The 19568-nt window shown below is 47.4% G+C and overlaps 2 protein-coding genes across 4 annotated transcripts in view; one reads left to right on the top strand and one right to left on the bottom strand.

The window, feature by feature from the left end:
* Window positions 1-244: 244 nt before the first annotated feature.
* On the bottom strand, window positions 245-6293 carry COMMD4 (COMM domain containing 4). Of its 3 annotated transcripts, none has more exons than XM_019950066.3 (8): window positions 6143-6293; window positions 2276-2347; window positions 2007-2072; window positions 1768-1807; window positions 1356-1475; window positions 1092-1172; window positions 606-782; window positions 245-517 (listed from the first exon to the last, which is right to left on the bottom strand). In XM_019950066.3, exons 1-8 carry the CDS (start codon window positions 6143-6145, stop codon window positions 477-479), a joined length of 600 nt encoding a protein of 199 aa, XP_019805625.1. In that variant the 5' UTR covers window positions 6146-6293; the 3' UTR covers window positions 245-476. The 3 variants fall into 3 exon arrangements, with proteins under 3 accessions (XP_019805625.1, XP_019805618.1, XP_073657374.1); XM_019950059.3 differs by lacking the exon at window positions 6143-6293 and adding an exon at window positions 5267-5400; XM_073801273.1 differs by lacking the exons at window positions 1092-1172; window positions 6143-6293 and adding an exon at window positions 5267-5400.
* The window catches only part of LOC109552561 (taste receptor cell protein 1-like), a 70123-nt gene continuing 56620 nt past the window's right edge, over window positions 6066-19568 (top strand). Inside the window, exons 1-2 of the mRNA XM_073801267.1 lie at window positions 6066-6198; window positions 9208-9321. Coding sequence (XP_073657368.1) covers window positions 9214-9321 — 108 coding nt within the window. The 5' untranslated portion in view covers window positions 6066-6198; window positions 9208-9213. The remainder of the gene's footprint in view (window positions 6199-9207; window positions 9322-19568) is intronic.

Below are 19568 nucleotides of genomic sequence, written 5' to 3'. Positions count from 1 at the left end.
CTAAGGACAGGGCCAGCACAGAGAGGGCAGAGTCAAGAGCATCATAGGACTGGGAACCTGATTTTCCTGTCTACAGACAAGCTGTTTCATTTTGGCTCTCGTTCTGCCTCAACCCTGACCTGCCTCAATCAGCAGCTGAGCAAAGAAAAAAGAAAACGTGCAATAGGTCAGGGAGGTCAGTATGTCACTTGGTCTCTCTCCTGAAAACCTCTGATCTGAACCCAAAAGAAATCCATGCACACACTTCTTTACACCTCTGTTTATTCTTCCTTCTCATGAAAACCACTGACATGTGCCTTTCATGGGGGAGGGAAGACAATGCTGCAAGAGTGTTCAGGATCCCTAGGCTGAATTCTCAGGTGGTAACCTAGGAAGCCAGACATGCAGGAGGCCAGGCCCCTAGGGTCCTGGAGCTGGGCAGCCCCTGAAGAGAAGTTCGGAGGGCAGCTCCACATGGGCCCCGTGAGCTCTTCTTCTCAGCCCAGGGAGCTCATCAGGGTCTGGGCCTGCTTCAGTTCTGCAGGGGCAAGAGGTAGGTAGGCAGGCGGCAATTAGGCAGGATCTGGGAGGGCCCCTTACCCTCCAGGTATACAGCTGAGCCTCACCTGCCAGGAGGACCTGGAACTTGTCTGCTGAGAGGGACATGGTAACAGGCTGGGCCGGGGCACCCGAGGCAGCTGCCACCTCCAGCCGCAGGTGCACCATGGGCTCTTCCACGGACCGCAGCAGGCTAGAACTCAGGGTGTAGTCCACCCGCCAGCCCACGCCTGTCAGCCTGTTCACTGCAAGACCGAAAGGGGCTCAGGGTCACAGACAGGGGAGCCAGGCAGCCCTAGCCCATACCCTGGTTCAGCCCTGAACCCTTCAGGGCTATGTGGCCTTTGAGAAGCTCTCATCCCTCTGATCCAGGAGCTCAGATTACCCATAGCAGATCTCAGAGGAAAGAAACCGGGGCTGGTGTCAGGAATCCCAGCTCTGTGACTGCTCGACATGTGATGTGGTTAAGTCTCCTTTCTGAGGACAAACACCTCCCAAGCCACATGCACCTTCTAGAATGGAGCCCAGCCCCCACCCGGGCACCCCACACTCACCTCGCAAGCTGCAGGCCCGCAGGTGCTCCTGCAGGGAGCTTTGCTTCTCCTCATAACAGCGACACAGGCTGGCTGCATGCTCTGGGGGCCGAAGGGAGGTCCCCTGAGCTAGCAGGTGGGTGCTGGGGCTTAGGCCACTCAAAGGGCAGGTCTCAGGCTCCTGGCCCAGAGAGGGCAAGGTGCATCTCAGGGTCACACAGCCTGACCTTTGCCTGGCACCCCTTGGCCCACAGGTTACCCACCTGCCTGCCCTCATCCCTGTACCTTTGGGCAGCCCCAGCTGCTGCAGTTCACTGGACAAGGACTCGCCATCCACGCTATGCTTGGCCGCACTGGAGAGGATGAAACTCAGCACTGCCACTGTGGCCTTCACATCACCCGACTCTGGGGGGAGCCGTGGGTGGAATGGGGGGTGTCACTGTGGCCCCAGCCACCTCCTTGACACCCCACTATCTTCAGCTCAGAGCCTCCAGGCCTCCTTGAGCCATGAGCACCGCTACTGCCCCACTGGGAGTGGGCAGAGGACCCTAGGGCTGGCAATGTCTTTCTTCCCTCATGCTCCTCTGCTGAGGCAGGTGGGTCAGAGTGGGCTGTTGGGAGGAGGGGCCTCTGTGCCGGGCCCCAGGCTGAATACCCGGGTTTGCCCAAAGGTCTGCGGACCCAGTGGGGTACTCACCAAACCTGGCATCAGCGGTGAGCTTCAGGATCTTCTCATACTGTGGAGAAAGGAGGCCCTCAAGGGGTGCCGGACCCCCGCTCACTAGCCCCCAGCCCCTGGCCTGGATCCTGTGGTAAGGACACGAGGTATCTAGGGAGGGTGGGAGCTGATCACCCGTCTCCCTGGGTCTGGTGCACTTTCAGGGCAGTGGGGGTCACAGGGTCATGGGACAGTGGGGTGCGGGGCCCTGCACTCACGTCAATCCCCTGTCCCAGAAGGTCCTTCAGCACCTGGCTACACAGCAGCCTCAGCTTCACGGAGGACTGGAGGGGAAGGCCTTACATCAGCCAGACTGACCCACCTCACCCCTCCATGCTGGTGGGCTGGCTCAGAGAAGGCTGGCCACATACCTGACCAGTCACACAGCATGTTCGGACAGCCCGAGAGCGCTGAGGCCCCAGCCCAAGAGTGACCTCCCCACCCTCCACCCTCAGAGCCCCCACCCCCAAGACCCCATGCACTCAACGATTTTGGCCAGCGTGCTGATCTCTGCCAGGACCCAGTCAGGACAGTCCAGGTCACCACAGAACCGGAACCTCTGCAAGGGAGTAAGGTAGGTGGTCAGGCTGGAGGGCCGGCTGACGTATGGCCAGGTGTCTCCCACGCCACTGCTCCTCAGGGTTCCTGCTGCCTGTCCAAGATGCGTGCCCTCCGGCCCACGTCTTCTCCCCCAGTACCAGGCTGTTTGGAGAACCCTCTGCCTGACTCACACTGCCACCAAACCTTGTTCTCATGGCTGTCCCAGCAGACATGACTGGGCACCTTCTCCGTGGGAGAGCCCACTCTAGGCGCTGGGGGTGCAGCATGGAACACAACAAAGTACCTGGCCTCAGGGTGCACGTGACCATCTCACCTTCTCCTCCTTTCCCTCCCCAGCTCCAGCCATACTGGCCTCCCTGCTGCTCCTGTTGCAGATTAAACGTGGCTTGCTCTCTCACTTCACTCAGGTCTCTGCTCAAATGACACCTCTTCTGATGGACTTTCTCTGACTTTGCTTTCTTAAATAGCCCCTCACACAAGGAAATTTTTGGGGTCAGTGGATGTATTCATTATCTTGATCATGGTAATGTTTTCATGAGCATATATGCATCGAAACTTATTGAACCATATATTTGCACACACATGGTTTGTTTTATGTCGATATTATCTCAAGGAAGCTGTTAAAAAAAAATAAAACAGCTCTTCACCATCATGCTTTAGCTGTTTATCTTTCCTTCTTGATCTCCATGGCATTTATCACAGAATATATCACGTTTTATTACTTATTCAAGGCCCATCTCCTCTGTCAGGATGCAAACCCACCTGGTTAACCACATCTTGACAATATCGTCCACCCCCCGATCAACTGTCCTTTGTCCTGTTTCTGTGGCAAAGCTCTAACGCACAGCAATATACATGTTCATCTTCCCACGCCTCTGTCTGGGCTGCTTACAGATGATGGGAACAAAACCCGCAAACTGGGTACACGGTCAGTCCACGTTCTCCTGATTCTGCTGGGCCCTCAGTGCAGCCCCATAATCCCATGTCCTCTACTTGGCCCCATCGTTCACCTTATCAATCACTTCAGACCTGCTCCATGACCCTTCAACCTCCAATCCTTTTCACCTGTCATCCCCCTGATCACACCTGACTCCACTGCCCTGGGGCTTCTACATGGGCCTCCAATGAAGTTCTCTAGCCATGGTCACAAATGACTTTCTTCACTAAATCTAGTCTTCCTCTTCCTTAACTCCTCAGCAGCATCTGACACAAACACATCCTTCTTCCTGAAGCCACATACTCTTCTGGATTTCTCCCTATGGCCTAGCCTCTGTCTCATTTTCTGGCTCACCCTCCTTTCCCCAGCCCCAAATGGTGATCCCTGCAGACTGCCTACTGTCATTATTCTGGGGCAGGGGACTAGGACTGCTGGTGAGGTGGTGGGAGTGTTAAGGACAGCCTTGTACTTCTTCTATTTCAGGAGTTTTTACCCATTTTGTGGCATCGACTCATCAGGCATCTGGTGAAGTCTATAGGCTTTTCCCAAAATGATGTTTTTAGATGTACAAAATACACAGGAGGGTCTTCCCTGGTGGTCCAGTGGTAAAGAATCTGCCTTCCAATGCAGGGGATGTGGGTTCGATCCCTGGTCAGGGAACTAAGATCCCACATGCCGCGGGGCAACTAAGCCCACGTGCCGTAACTAAAGAGCCCTGTGTCACAAACTACAGAGCCCACGCGCTCTGGAGGCCACACAACAACTAGAGAAGAGAAAACCCGCACGCCACGACTAGAGAGAAGCCCGCGCACTGCGAGAAGCTCTGCAACGAAAGATCCCACATGCCGCAACGAGGACCCGACTCAGCCAAATAAATATTTTTTTAAATACATAGGAAAAACTCCATAGTAAAAGGAACTGATTAAAAGTTATCAAAATAGGGAGTTCCCTGGTTGCCTAGTGGTTAGGATTCTGGGCTTTCACTGCCATGGCCCTGGGTTCAACCCCTGGTCAGGGAACGTAGATCCTGCAAGCCGCGTCGAGTGGCAAAAAAAAAAAAAAAAGTTATCAAAGTATTCAAAACAAATTGGTGATGTGACATATGTTTCAAGTCAAATAATGACAGTAATTTAGAAATGAGCATAAACAATATGTAAACAATGCCAACAGCTGTAATGTGATATGAAAATATCTGATTTCTATTAGTGACAGTCAGAGGTGCTGCGAATCATAGTGGGTTGCCAACACTCATAATTGAAGAAAATACTAAATTTCAGTTTGAGGTCAGCCAAAATTGAGAGGTAATATTTCTCCTAACTTCATGGGTCCCTGACTTCTACCCACAGAAGTCTTCTACCATCATCTCTGTATTATTTACTTTTTTACCATAAGCACGTGTTCCTTGTGCAATTTCTTAAAACGCTGGCTTTTCTCTAAGTTCTGTCCTAGGTCCTCTCTTCCCAACTAATATTCTGGCTGAGACAGGTTACACATTTCAGGGTTCAATGATCATCTTTGTGCTGATGACTCCCAAATTTATAACTGCCATTGTAGATTCTCTTCTGAGCTCCAGACACTTAAATCTAGACTGTCTCCTAGCCAGCTGCACCTGGCAGCTCAGATGCCTCACTCAGCGCTTATCAAAGTAACTGGTTCTCTTCCAGCTGAAACCTGCCCCCACCCCAGTGAGCACCACCACCTGGGAACCACGCCCAGACCCCTCCCTCTCCTTTTTCCCTCATGCATTTAGTCCCTGAGCCCTGCTGATTTCCCCCACTTCTATCTCTACTCTCTCCACCATATCTCAAGTCACTACCATCTCCTGGGGGGCCTGCTGCCCCTGGCTGGGCTCTCTGTTCCTCTCTTGCTCCCTCCACAAGTCAGCTGAAAGGCTCTTCCTAGCTTCCCAGCACCCTCTTCTTAAAGTCCAACCTCCTCTATGTGGCTCTCAAGACCCAGCAAGCTTTGGTCTATGCTTACCTGTCGAGCTTCATCTTTCACTAGCCTGCAGTTTCTACTCTTCCAGGTGATGAAATGCATTCATTCCTAGGGAGCCATGCTCCCTCTCACCTGAAGCCTTTGAATGCTGTTCCCTGTCTGAAGATACAGCCTCCACCAGCCCCGCTCCATGCCTCCTAACCCCTGATACGCAAACTGCACTGCACCCAGCTAGCTTTCTTCCCTGCTCCCAGGCCCTCATATGATGTCATCCTTGGGTCGCCTCCCTGACACTATGCACAAGGTGAGTTTGGTCCCTTCCCCTCAAGTCTTAACTATGACTGCCCATTCAAACTTCCAGCTTGGCCCTTCCCTCCTGCAGCCAAAGTCTCAGTGCCTGGCACAGTGCATGGTATACAGCAGGCACTCACAACCTGTTGAAGGAATGAATGGATGTATGAGTTGGGAAATCCCAACCCCAAATCTACTCCTTTCTGGCTCTGGGAAGAGCGAAGGGCCTTCCTAACAGTGCAGAAGACTGAGCTTAACTGTAAGCAAGTTTTTCTCCAGGTCCCACAGGAGCGCTGGGAAGTGGGCACCTTTGGGAGGGCCTCTTGGGGCAGAGGAAGGCCTGGAGGGACAAGCCCCAGCTCGTGTCCCGGGGGTGCGCGGGCCCTTCCTTTCCGTCAAGGCACTCCTAGCCTGCCGGCCCGCCCTGCCCTACCCATCCTGCAGGGAGGAGGGTGAAGGGAGGCTTTTTTCTACCAGAGCCTCGGCCCTCACGACTGCACCCGGCAGACATCCCATCTCCTCGCACCCGGCGCCCCACCCTTCCCGCAGCCACGGCGGTGAGATTTGGGGTCTCTTACTCTGCCCGCCCCCAGCACCCACTGCCTCGCATCACCCCTCATCCCTCACCATCGCGCCAGGAAGCCCGCGCCCAAGACTTCCACTTTCCGGTCGCGCCGGGTCAGGTGATGTGGCGGTCACGTGACGCTGGGGCGCGGGGGTGGAGGCCTCCTCGGATCGGGGCGGGAGCAAGTCGGCCAGCTCCGAGCTGTTGGGGCGGAATACCGGGTCCCTTTCTCAGTCCCCAGAACCTTTCCCTGGAAAGGGCCAGCGCCAACCCCCAGGTTAACTGAGAACAGAACCAAAGCAGTAGGAAGAGGTAGTAGAAACCGTTTAATTTGTTCTCCTTAAGGGAGCGGGAGCCTTCCGTTCTGCCGGGGTATTCAGGTCGTCTCCGTGTTTTGCGTCAGTAGGCAATGCCATTACATACAGCTGTGGGCTGTGGCAAAAGACGTATTTTAAAAATTTATTGGAATAGAATGCACATACAGGAAATTGTACGTAGTGTAAACACAGAGCTTAATGAATTTTCTTTTTTAAATTAATTTATTTATTGGCTGCGTTGCGTCTTCCATTGCTGTGCGCGGGCTTTCTCTAGTTGCGGCGAGTAGGGTCTACTCTTTGTTGTGGTGCGCGGGCTTCTCATTGCGATGGCTTCTCTTGCTCCAGAGCACAGGCTCTAGGCACGCGGGCTTCAGTAGTTGTGCCTCGTGGGCTCAGTAGTTGTGGCTTGCGGGCTCTAGAGCGCAGGCTCAGTAGTGTGGCGCACGTGCAGAGCTACTCCGCAGCATGTGGGATCTTCCCGGACCAGGGATGGAACCCGTGTCCCCTGCATTGGCAGGTGGATTCTTAACCACTGCACCACCAAGGAAGCCCCTTAATGAATTTTCATAAACCATACACCCCATGTAACCAGCACCCAAATAAGGAAACATTACCAGTACCCCAGATATCTCCTTCAAGTGCCTAGGTATTTTATTTCATTTTGATGAATCCCTTAAGGTGCCTAGCAAAAAGGCCTGGAACAGTTGACACCCTCAGGAGAACTGTTTTGCAGCTTCACCAACATCAGATGTTTGTCTTAATTTTTCCCAACTTAATGGGAGAAAAATAGGTTGCTTTAAATTGCATTAGTCTGCTTACTTGTGAGTTTGAGCTAATGGCTTGTCTAGGAAAACTAAGTTTCCCATGTTCACTTGAAGAGGAAAAAACAAAAAAACCCAAAATAGCAACAACAAAAATACACTAGAGAATAGACTAATAACCAAAGAAGAAATTGAACAGTTTGAGATCTGTCTTCAATTCCATGCCCCTCACCCATACACTAGGCCCTGCTTGTTTTATTGTTGCAGGCTTTCAAAGTACAGATGGAGCCTATGGCAATTAAACTGCTCCCTAAATAGAAAGAGATGGAACGCTAATTCCTGCTAAAATTGATCTCGCTTATAAAGAGCTTTCTAAAAATCATAAGCATCATCATGTTGAAGTCAAGAGTGTGTTACAGTACACCATATCAATAAAAAATTTTAAGAGTATAAGAATAGTTCCATTTGTATTTCATCATCTCAGTAGGTTAAAGAAAAGAACTGATACATTTGGGAAACCATTTTTTTTATTAAAAAAAAAAATAGTAATAGATGAAAACTGCCTTAAGTTGATAGAGTATTTGAAAAACAAAACCGCAAACATCAAAAAGACATATTATTTAAATTTGGAAATAAGGCAAAAAGGTGGGTGGCCTGTCCTTTTAATGTCATACTGGAGCATTGGCTCACAGATTTGTTTCACAAATAAAGATGATTTGCCTATTTAGGGCAGTGGTTCTCGGACTTTACAGCGTATCAGGATCATCTGCTGGGCTTGTTAAAACAGTGTTGGGCCCCACCCCCAGAGTTTTTAATTAAATAGGTCTTGGGTGGGACTTGAAAATCTGCATTTCCAACAAGTTCCAGGTGTGCTGAGATTTCCAGTTTGGGGACTACACTTTGAAAACCACTCATGTAGGAAAATGTACCTGAGAAATTATGTTAACTCACAGATTTCTGTCCAATAGAAAAGTTAACCCCAAAGATTAGAGTTTTATTGCCCCATGGGAAATTAGCAGGTTTTGTCTCTAACTTAGCACACACTTCAAAGTGCCTTTGCCAGTGCACTAGAAATACTTCTCAGAATGTTCTTTGAGTTAGCTTTACCATCTTACTATTCCCTCATTAATTGAATAAAATATTTGACATGCATTCCTTCACTTGTATGAAAGTCACGTTTTTCATTTTTTCAAATTAAACTTTGATAGAGTATACTTGTGTACTAGTCCTGGACAGGAGTATACAGATACTAGTGTATATGTTTTTAAATATTTTATTTATTTAGCTGCGCAAGGTCTTAGTTGCGGCACAATGGGATCTTCCTTGCCACGTGCGGGATCTTCAGTTGCAGCATATGGGATCTAGTTCCCTGACCGGGGACCGAACCAGGGCCCCCTGCATTAGGAAGTCTTAGCCACTGGACCACCAGGGAAGTCCCACTAGTGTATATTTTAATACTAGACGTATTCCTGTTAAAGTCAGAATCAGTAACGCACTCTCACTGTGACCCAACATTGTCCTAGAGGTGTTAAGGCCAGGGGTTCTCAACTGGGGGTGATTTTGTATTCCGGGGGGATATTTGGCAATGTCTGGAGATACTCTTAGTTGTCACAACTAGGGAGTGTTGCTGACGTCCAGAGGGCAGAGGGCAGAAGCCAGGGATACTGCTAAACATCCTACAAGGTGTAGGACGGTCCCCAGTAACAAAGAATTAAAAGGTGGTCGGTGGCTAGTGGAATGTGCTGGAGCACTGTATGTAGACCAGGCTCTCCAGGCCCACCTGGTGCAGAGGAGTCAACGGTCCACAGGTGAGCGCCTGCTCGTCCCAGCCCCACACACCTCACAGGTGGAGAGAGGAAGGCTTCGTAAGGAGGTGGAGGCAAGCAGGGGAGCCCAGGCCTCATCTGTCTGACCTCCTCCCTGCCTGAGAGAAAGCCCCAGGTCAGCGCTGGGAGGGTCAGCCCAAGTTACTGAGCCCATAAGGGGAGAGCCCTGACCAGAGCCCTGGGACCCTGGGCTAGTTGAAGACCCTATCCTTTTGCCCCACAGATCATCATGGGAGTCCGGTCCAGCCTCTGGCCAGGATGTGATTTTTTGGCTTCTAATGCCCAGGCCCTCACCTTTCTCTCTTGCCTGCCACACTCGTGCAGCCCCACAGCGGAGGTGAGTGTCTCCTTGAGGGGGTCTGAGGGGCTGGGGGTGCAGGCCCATGGTCCAGGGTCAGTTCCTCGGGCTGGACCAGGGGGCCAGTCCCAGACAAGTCCCTGTGCATCTTCACCCTCAGCCAGGACTTCCCACACCGCACAGTACAGCCACAGCTGCGGGCAAGGGGGGGACCCAAGGACTGACCTCCGTGAGACTGGCAACCTCCTAGCGGCCCTGCAGCAGCTCTGTCCCCACCCAGACCCCACCTCAAGCCCCGTGTCCATCCGGTCTGCCTCCCCAGGCTTCAGAAAACATTGGGCTTTGGGGACTTCCCTGGTGGCGAAATGGTTAAGAATCCGCCTGCCAGTTCAGGGAACATAGGTTCGAGCCCTGGTCCGGGAAGATCCCACATGACGCGGAGCAACTAAGCCCATGCGCCACAACTACTGAGCCTGCGCTCTAGAGCCCGTGAGCCACAACTACTGAAGCCCACGCGCCTGGAGCCCATGCTCTGCAACAAGAGAAGCCACCCAATGAGAAGCCCGTGCACTGCAACGAAGAGTAGCCCCCGCTCACCGCAACTAGAGAAAGCCTGCGCGCAGCAACGAAGACCCGATGCAGCCAAAAATAAATAAATAATTTTTAAAAAGCCAACAAACATTGGGCTTTGTACCCGCTACTCCTCACACTAGGTTCCCTGTCCAGGAGGCTGCTGAAAGGGGAACTGGTCGCACCTGTTGGAGAAAGGTCTTAGGAAATCACCTTCTTTGGGATTAGTTCCACCTTCATTCACTCATTTACCAAATACTCACTGTCTCTTTCTCTATGTCAGGCTCTGGGGTGATAGGTCAAGCAGGGTGCCCACCCTGAGGAGTTCCCCCAACTCTGTTGGTTGTTTTATTTTTTTTAATATTTATTTATTTGACTGTGCCGGGTCTTAGTTGTGGCACACGGGACTTTTTGTTGCAGCATGCGGGATCTGGTCCCCTGACCAGGGAATGAACCCAGGCCCCCCGCATTGGGAGCGTGGAGGCTTAACCACTGGACCACCAGGGAAGTCCCTTCCCTCTCTGTTTAGAGACAGACAGACAGGCAGACTCATATGTCTTCTGATTGTATGGGCACACAGGGTTGAGAAGAGGAAGGCCTCATTCACAGGAGGTGATGGTAGGTGTGAATGTGGAAGGGGTGTGGGTGACCATAGGGCAAGGGTGTCCAGGCAGAGCCCAGCTTTTGAAACTGGGGTGGGGACAGGCCCTGCTCTATCTGGAAGGCTTCCTGACCCTGCCAACTGCAGGCCCTGGCTGGATCACAGGTAATGGTTTCATGTTGATTTTTCAAAATGATAGTTGGTACATTTGAATTATATAACTAAACATTATTGCAATAAAAATCACAAAATAGAAGTTAAAGAAACAAACAAAAATCAGTAAACCCCTTCTCTCCCCAAATAACTACTCTAACAGCCCTTTCTGACTTTTTTCCCATGCATACGCAACTCTGACCCAGTAAGAAATGTACATTTGGTCTTCACCGTGGGTTCCTGACACAGAGCTCCTAAATCCCTTGGAGTTTCCTGGGCAATAGGAGCCTCTTTTGTTCTAAAGAGGTGACTCTGGGTGGGCTCCTGGGTAGCTCCAGGATGGGGGCTGGTCGCCAGGAAGACCAAGCCATGATTAGAAGCTTGGAGAGGGGCTGCAGAGTGAATTAACTGTTGATTCTGCCTACATGATGAAGCCTCTATAATGATCTTTGAACCACACCCCAACTCCACGGGGACAGAAGCTCCTGTGCTCGGGAACCCCCAGCCTTTGCCCTATGTGTCTCTTCATCTGGCTGTTTATCTGTGTCCTTTATCATATCCTTTAATGAGCCATTCGCAGTTTCACTGTACCGGCCGTGCGTACTTAGACATGCATGGCTTAATCTTTGAGACAAGCATATGCTACTGGCAGGATTAGAGCTGGAATTACCGTGGGTGCTGGCACCAGACTTGCCCTCCAATGGATCCTCGCGAAAGGATTTACATATCCTTTATTATATAGTAAATTGGTGAGCGTAAGTGTTTGCCTAGCTTCTGTGAGCTGTTGTAGCAAATTATCTAACCCAAGGAAGGGGTGGTGAGGACCCTGATTTGCAGTCAAGTTGGACCGACCGGGGGACCGACTACTTGGCGATTGGTGTCTGAAGTAAGGGGCAGTCTTGTGGGACTGAGCCTTATCCTGTGTGGTCTGATGCTATCTTCCGGTAGACAGTGTCAGAACTGAATTGAATTGTAGAACACTCAGCTGGAGAATTGGTTGGTGTGGGGAGAAACCCACACGTTTGAGGTCAGAGTATTCAGTGTGGAAGAATAGCGTTTTTCCTTTTAGCAAATGTGAAAATAAGCTTTATAAAATAGTATCCTATCCTATATTCTGTTTTGGAACCTAATTTTTCACTCAGTGGTGACTAGTGGCAGGCTTTGAATAGGCCAGGAATTGTGCGGGCCCTGCCCTGGGTTCCAGCAGCGGTGAGATCACTGGAAGAGGAGCCTAACCAGGCTGCTGGGTGACCTTGGGTAAGTCTCTGCTCTCCTCAGAGCCTCGATTTTCTTGGTCAAATTAAGGGTGTGGGTAGTACTGGATCAGTGTCTGAAAGTCAGAGCTGCCACCTAAAGCTGGGCATGCTGTGCACTGCACAGCTCCAGGGGGAGGAGGAGGGGTATTCTTGTCATAATCTGTGTGAATGGCGTGCCCAGAGTTGAGTGATGAATGGGCCCTGCCCGAAATGTGGTGTGTGAACCTGTTGGTACACAAGATGATTTTAGGTGGCATGCAAATGCATTCAGTTTTATAGTTACCTTCTATTTGTAGTAAATGATACCGATTTTCCACTTGAAGAGCTTATTAAAACACATTTGTTGTTTTTTGTTTGTTTTGGCTGTGCTGTGTGGCTTGCGGGATCTTAGCTTCCCAACCAGGGATCAAACCCGGGCCCTCGGTAGTGAAAGCGCTGAGTCCTAACCACTGTACTGCCAGGGAATTCCCTCCCCAGAGTTTCTGATTCAGTAGATCTGAGGTGGAGCCTGATAATGTGCATTTCTAACAAGTTCCCAGGTGGTGTTGCTGCTGCTGGTTCAGGGACCACACTTTGAGAATCACTTACCAAATTGCCTTTTTATTATTTTTTTATATGATAAAATATAATAAAAATAGATTTATTATAAGGAATTGGTTCACAAGATTATGGAGGCTGACAAGTCCCAAGATCTACAGAGTGAGTCAGCAAGTTGGAGACCCAGGTGATGTGATGGTGTTGTTCCAATATTAGGATGGCAGGCTTCAGACCAAGGAAGAGCTGAAGTTTCAGTTTGAGTCTGATGGCAGGAAAAAGTCAGTGTCCCAGCTTGAAGGCAGTCAGGCAGGAGGAATTCTCTTTCTGGGAGAGGATCATCCTTTCTGTTATCAGGCCTTCAGTGGGTTGGATGAGCCCTCCCTGCTTCCAACCCCAGCCCACCCCGACCCACCCATATTAGGGAGGGCTTTACTCAGACTATTGATTTAAATGTTAACCTCACCCCAAAACACTCTCACAGAAACACCCAGAAAAATGTTTGACCAAATATCTGCAAATTGCCTTTTTAAATACATTTGTTTAGGTTTTAAAAATGAGTAGATGTTCAACATCACTAACCATTAGGGAAATGCAAATTCAGACCATGGTAAGAGAAAACTACATACTTATTAGAACAGCTGAACTAAAAAGTAGTAAACTAAAAAGTAGTGACAATATCAATACAGATGAAACTGGATCTCTCGTATGTTGCTGATAGGAATATAAAATGGTACAAACACTCTGGGAAATAGTTTGACAGTTTCTTTTAAAAACTAAACATATACCTAATATGACCTAGCAATTGTACTCCTGGTTATTTATCACAGAAAGATAAAAACTTATGCCTGCACAAAACCCTATATATGATTGTTCATGGCAGATTTATTTGTAAGAGCCCCAAACTGGAAACAGCCCAATATCCCTCGAATGATGGTGAAGCAAACTGTTTTATATCCATACTGCAAACTACTATTGTTGACCTTAGAAATAAAGTTATTTTACGAGCAAAAATGGGTTTGTTTGGAAATGGCAGAGGAATTGCAATTCTGGATAAGCAAGCTACAGCAAAAGTCATAAGCAAGTCCAACAAACAAAGGAGAGGAACATTATAGAGTAAAAGGAGGAAGTTAAGAGGGTTTGTTCTGAATGAAAGTCCGTTGGAGAAAAGTGAGAGTTCAGGGTGATGGTGGTTTCTGTTTGGCTGAGTTGGGGAGGTAGTCAATGTCTTGTAGAAGATGCAATGTACATCTTTTCCTGTTGGGGTCTGTAATTGACAATTCTTCCTGTAATTGACATGGAGTGGTACTGCACAAGAGCTCCCCCTTCTGGCCTTCTGACTCCATTTTTAGAGATTTCCCTTTATTTTCACACTATTCAGCAATAAATAGGGACAAGCTATTGATACAGGCAACAACTTGGATGGGTCTCAAGGGTATTGTGCTGAATAGAAAAAAAAGCCAATCTCAAAAGGTCAATAGCATATGATTCCGTTTATATAGCAGTCTTGAAATGACAAAATTATAGAGATGGAAAGCAGATCAGTGGTTGCCAGGGGATAGGGATGGTGGGAGGGTGGAAGGTAAGGTGTGACTACAAACCAGTAGCAGAGGGAGCTCTATGTATTGATGGAATAGTTCTGAATCTTGATCATAGGTGGTTACACGAATCTACATGTGATAAAATGACATAGAGCTATACATTTGGTATTGTTTTGATATTGGACTATACTTATATGTAACCATTGGAGGAAACAGAGTGAAGGGTACACAGAACCTCGCTGCAATATCTTCGAAATCCCTGAATCTATAATGATTTCAAATAAGTTTAAAAATGAAAAAGAATTGATTTAAATGAAAATATTAAGTAAAAAAAAATCAACAGTACACAGGTCTGGCAAAAATTGACATAGTAGATGACTGAGCATCTCAAATCCATCCAATGTACAATTGCCCCCCAGCAGGCCACCTGCAGGAGGCTGGGGCTTTGGACTCTTCTGCTTGGCATTGAGGTAGGGTTGCTAGGTAAAATACAGAATGCACAGTGAAATTTAGAATTCTAATAAACAAGGAATATTTTTTTTTAGTATAACTGTGTCCCATGCATTATTTGGGACATACTTAAGCTAAAATAAATTATTCCTCTAAATTCTTAAATGTGTTTAATGTGATTATTTTTTTTATGCCCTTGTCTCCTAATTCTAATATCTCAGCCATTTATGAATCTGCTTGTGTGGACTGGCTTTTCTCTTAATCTTAGGATACATTTTCTTGCTGCTTCACATGTCTAGTAAATTTTATTTATTTATTTATTTGTTTGTTTTATAGTGGTTGCGCCGGGTCTTAGTTACAGCACTTGGGCTCCTTAGTTGCAGCATGTGGGCTCCTTAGTTGTGGTTCGCCAGCTCCTTAATTGTAGCATGTGAACTCTTAGTTGCAGCATGCATGTGGGATCTACTTCCCTGACCAGGGATTGAACCTGGGCCCCCTGCATTGGGAGCATGGGGTCTTAATCACTGCGCCACCAAGGAAGTCCCATAAATATTTTTTTATATGCTGGACATTGAACATACATTGTAGAGATTTGGATTGTGTTATTGTACTCTAAATAGTGCTGAGTTTTGTTCTGGCCAGCAATTAAATTACTAATGGATTAACTTGACCATGTATGTCAAGACTTGGTTTTAGGTTTTGTTAGGGTGTGTCTTTTCCCATTTTTTCCTTATGCCTAGGGAATCTTCCTCACTCCCAAAGCATAGCCTTTGAGGCCCTCATGTCAGTTTCTGGGAATGTCCTTCCTTGATTCTTTGGGAAAGTAGTTATATGATCTCCACCTAATTTACTGCAGCAAATGTCATGTCCAGGCTTCAAGGAGCCATTCCAGCAGCATGTTAGAGCTCCAGGTGTTGTTGACAGGGCATTAAATTCTTAGTCACGGGAGAGTGCTCCCAGGTCAATAAATTCTCATGTATACAACCTTTTATTCTACTCTTGGCCCAACACCCTTGTCTTCTCTTATACCTCCTCTCCCAAATTCTTCCAGTATATATTAGCTCCTGCAACTCTTGGTGAATAAACTGTTTCGCCCAGAGCAGGATTGTACTTGTGATCTTGGGCTGTGATGATGACTGACCCTAGTTATTGGTCTGGTGGCAATGTGGGGCAGCAATGAGAAGGGCACACTTTATCATTCTGTAAGGTACCCACCTCAGGGAAGTTCTTCACCTAGTCTCCAGGCAGCAGGAGGCTGTTCTGCTTTTAAGGGTTTGGGATGGGGGGCTGCTTCTAGCCTAGCACGTTCAGGGAAAACTGGAGGTTCAAAGTTCTCGAGTGTATCCATTCAAATTTTCCCATACCAGGTATCTGGATCCCATTACTTTTCTATCAGGGACCCTGCATTTAGGATAGGAGATCAATTACGGTTGATCATGCTGTCTCCTTTGCAGTTCTGCCATCCTTATGATTCAATTCTGTGTCTGATTTTCTGCCTATTCTACTTTCCAGGGGCAGGAGAAGAGGGTTTCCTTAAATCCTGTCTTTGAAGAGCCTCTCGCTGGACAAAATATAATATTTCAAGCATCAAAAAGAGCTGCAATGAATTGAAACACATCAACTGTGTTAAGCTATGAGAGCTCTGAGTTGATAGTTATCTAGGTCAAGCCTGTCGTTCTATTTATTTAGAAGACATAAGTTGATCATCTTTGGAGGATGTTAGTGATTCAACTTTTATTCTAAACCTGGTAAGGGAAAGAATCAAGTTTTTTTTTTTGCCTTTCTTTTTTTTAAAATTAATTAATTAATTAATTTATTTTTGGCTGCATTGAGTCTTCGTTACTGCATGAGGCTTTCTCTAGTTGCAGTGAGCGGGGGTTACTCTTTGTTGCGGTGTGCGGGCTTCTCATTGTGGTGGCTTCTCTTGTTGCAGAGCACGGGCTCTAGGCACGCGGGCTTTAATAGTTGTGGCACGCAGGCTTTAGTAGTTGTGGCTCATGGGCTCTAGAGCGCAGGCTCAGTAGTTGTGGAGCACAGGCTTAGGTGCTCCACGGCATGTGGGATCTTCCTGGAACCAGGGCTCAAACCCGTGTCCCCTTCATTGGCAGATGGATTCTTAACCACTGCGCCACCAGGAAGTCCTTTCTTTCTTTTTTTTTTTTTTTTTTTGCAATACGCGGGCCTCTCACTGTTGTGGCCTCTCCCGTTGCGGAGCACAGGCTCCGGACGCGCAGGCTCAGCGGCCATGGCTCACGGGCCCAGCCACTCCGTGGCATGTGGGATCTTCCCTGACTGGGGCACGAACCCGTGTCCCCTGCATCAGCAGGCGGACTCTCAACCACTGCACCACCAGGGAAGCCCCTTTCTGCCTTTCTTAAACAAACTATAGTGTTACCACATATAAGAGTTGAGAAGGGAAAATTCTTTTTCATTGTGGTAAAATACAGTAACATAAAACTTACCATTTTTAAAGTATATAATTCTGTGGTATTAAATACCATCACGTTGTTGTGCACCCATCATCAGCATCCATCCCCATGACCCTGTTCATCTTACAAAACAAACTCTCTACCCATTAAACAAAATCTCCCCATTCTCCCCTTCCCCCAGCCCCTATCAACCACCATTCTACTTTCTGTCTTTATAATTTTTACTACTCTAAGTGTTGCCGAGTCCAAGCTTGTGCTGCTTGCTGCACGACAGGTCAGTAAATCAAGAGACAGGTTGTTGGGGCAAGGAATAGTGACTTTATTTGGAAAGCCAGCAGACTGAGAAGATGGCGGACTAGTGTCCCAAAGAACCATCTTACCCAGATTTGGACGCTAGTTTCTTTCACAGAATGAAGAGGGAGAGGTGAGGAGGTAAAGTAAAAGGGTGATGAGTTGTTGCAGATATTTCCTGATTCTGGCCAGGTGCCTGAGGGGAATGGCTTCTTTACTGCAGCCATTCACAGGTGAGTCTGATCAGAATGTTTTCTGTGAGATAAACAAAGGTATTTTAGCTTAATGTTCATTGCATGGGAGGCAGGGTTCCCTGTGATGCGCCATTATGTATACTTTAAGCTATAGGCAACATCCCTTTAGTGATTAACTTGTAGCAAAAGCAATAGAACACAAAGTGAAAGAAACTTTTACAAAGTAAAAGAAACAGATCCAATATGGAGTCAGATTTGTTTTCCCTATTATGTAAGTATCTCATGTAAGTGGAATCATACAGTATTTGCCTTTTTGTGACTGGCTTATTTCACTTAGCATAATGTCCTCAAGTTTCACCCACATTGTAGCATATTGCAGAATTTCCTTCCTTTTTTTTTTAACATCTTTATTGGAGTATAATTGCTTTACAATGGTGTGCTAGTTTCTGCTTTACAACAAAGTGAATCAGCTATACATGTACATATATCCCCATATCTCTTCCCTCTTGCATCTACCTCCCTCCCACCCTCCCTATCCCACCCCTCTAGGTGGTCACATAGCACCAAGCTGATCTCTCTGTGCTATGCGGCTGCTTCCCACTAGCTATCGGTTTTACATTTCGTAGCGTATATATGTACATGCCACTCTCTCACTTTGTCCCAGTTTACCCTTCCCCCTCCCCGTGTCCTCAAGTGCATTCTCTAGTAGGTCTACATCTTTACTCCTGTCCTTCCCCTAGATTCTTCATGACCATTTTTTTTCTTTAGATTCCATATATGTGTTAGCATACGGTATGTGGTTTTCTCTTTCTGACTTACTTCACTCTGTATGACAGACTCTAGGTCCATCCACCTCAATACAAGTAAACCAATTTCGTTTCTTTTTATGACTGAGTAATATTCCATTGTATATATGTGCCACATCTTCTTTATCCATTCACCTCTTGATGGACACTTAGGTTGCTTCCATGTCCTGGCTATTGTAAATAGAACTGCAATGAACATTATGGTACATGACACTTTTTGTTTTTGTTTTTGCGGCACGCGGGCCTCTCACTGCTGTGGCCTCTCCCGTTGTGGAGCACAGCCTCCGGACGCGCAGGCCCAGCAGCCATGGCTCACGGGCCCAGCTGCTCCGCGGCATGTGGGATCCTCCCAGACCGGGGCACAAACCTGCGTCCCCTGCATCGGCAGGCGGACTCCCAACCACTGCGCCACCAGGGAAGCCCATGACTCTTTTTGAATTATGGTTTTCTCAGGGTATATGCCCAGTAGTGGGATTGCTGGGACGTATGGTAGTTCTATTTTTAGTTTTTTAAGGAACCTCCATACTGTTCTCCACAGTGACTGTATCAATTTACATTCCCACCAACAGTGCAAGAGTGTTCCCTTTTCTCCACACCCTCTCCAGCATTTATTGTTTGTAGATTTTTTGATGATGGCCATTCTGACTGGTGTGAGGTGATATCTTATTGTAGTTTTGATTTGAATTTCTCTAATGATTAATGATGTTGAGCATCCTTTCATGTGTTTGTTGGCAATCTGTATGTCTTCTTTGGAGAAATGTCTGTTTAGGTCTTCTGCCCATTATTGGATTGGGGTGTTTGTTTTTTTTTTTATATTGAGCTGCATGAGCTGCTTGTAAATTTTGGAGATTAATCCTTTGTCCGTTGCTTCCTTTGTAAATATTTTCTCCCATTCTGTGGTTTGTCTTGTTTATGGTTTTCCTTTGCTGTGAAAAGGTTTTAAGTTTCATTAGGTTCTATTTGTTTATTTTTATCTCCGTTTCTCTAGGAGGTGGGTCACAAAGGATCTTGGTGTGATTTATGTCATAGAGTGCTCTGCCTATGTTTTCCTCTAAGAGTTTTATAGTGCCTGGCCTTACATTTAGGTCTTTAATCCATTTGGAGTTTATTTTTGTGTATGGTGTTAGCAGGTGTTCTAATTTCATTCTTTTACATGTAGCTGTCCAGTTTTCCCAGCACCACTTATGGAAGAGACTGTCTTTTCTCATTCTTGCCTCCTTTATCAAAAATAAGGTGACCATATGTGCGTGGGTTTATCTCTGGGCTTTCTATCCTGTTCCATTGATCTATATTTCTGTTTTTGTGCCAGTACCATATTGTCTTGATTACTGTAGCTTTGTAGTACAGTCTGAAGTCAGGGAGCCTGATTCCTCCAGCTCTGTTTTTCTTTCTCAAGATTGCTTTGGCTATTCGGGGTCTTTTGTGTTTCCATACAAATTGTGAAATTTTTTGTTCTAGTTC

This window comes from Tursiops truncatus, chromosome 2, assembly GCF_011762595.2.
Source record: "Tursiops truncatus isolate mTurTru1 chromosome 2, mTurTru1.mat.Y, whole genome shotgun sequence".
Taxonomy (NCBI): Eukaryota; Metazoa; Chordata; class Mammalia; order Artiodactyla; family Delphinidae; genus Tursiops; species Tursiops truncatus.
Note: the sequence above shows the minus strand (reverse complement) of the source record. Positions and strands in the feature narration are given on the sequence as shown.

Excerpts from the sequence above, each read along its gene's own strand:
- COMMD4 (XM_019950059.3), bottom strand. The coding sequence starts at position 5,326 with ATGCATTTCATCACCTGGAAGAGTAGAAACTGCAGGCTAGTGAAAGAT. Across the intron at positions 1,808-2,006 it reads TTCTGGGACAGGGGATTGAC|TATGAGAAGATCCTGAAGCT; the intron begins GTGAGTGCAGGG and ends CTTTCTCCACAG. Across the intron at positions 518-605 it reads GTTCCAGGTCCTCCTGGCAG|AACTGAAGCAGGCCCAGACC; the intron begins GTGAGGCTCAGC and ends TTGCCCCTGCAG.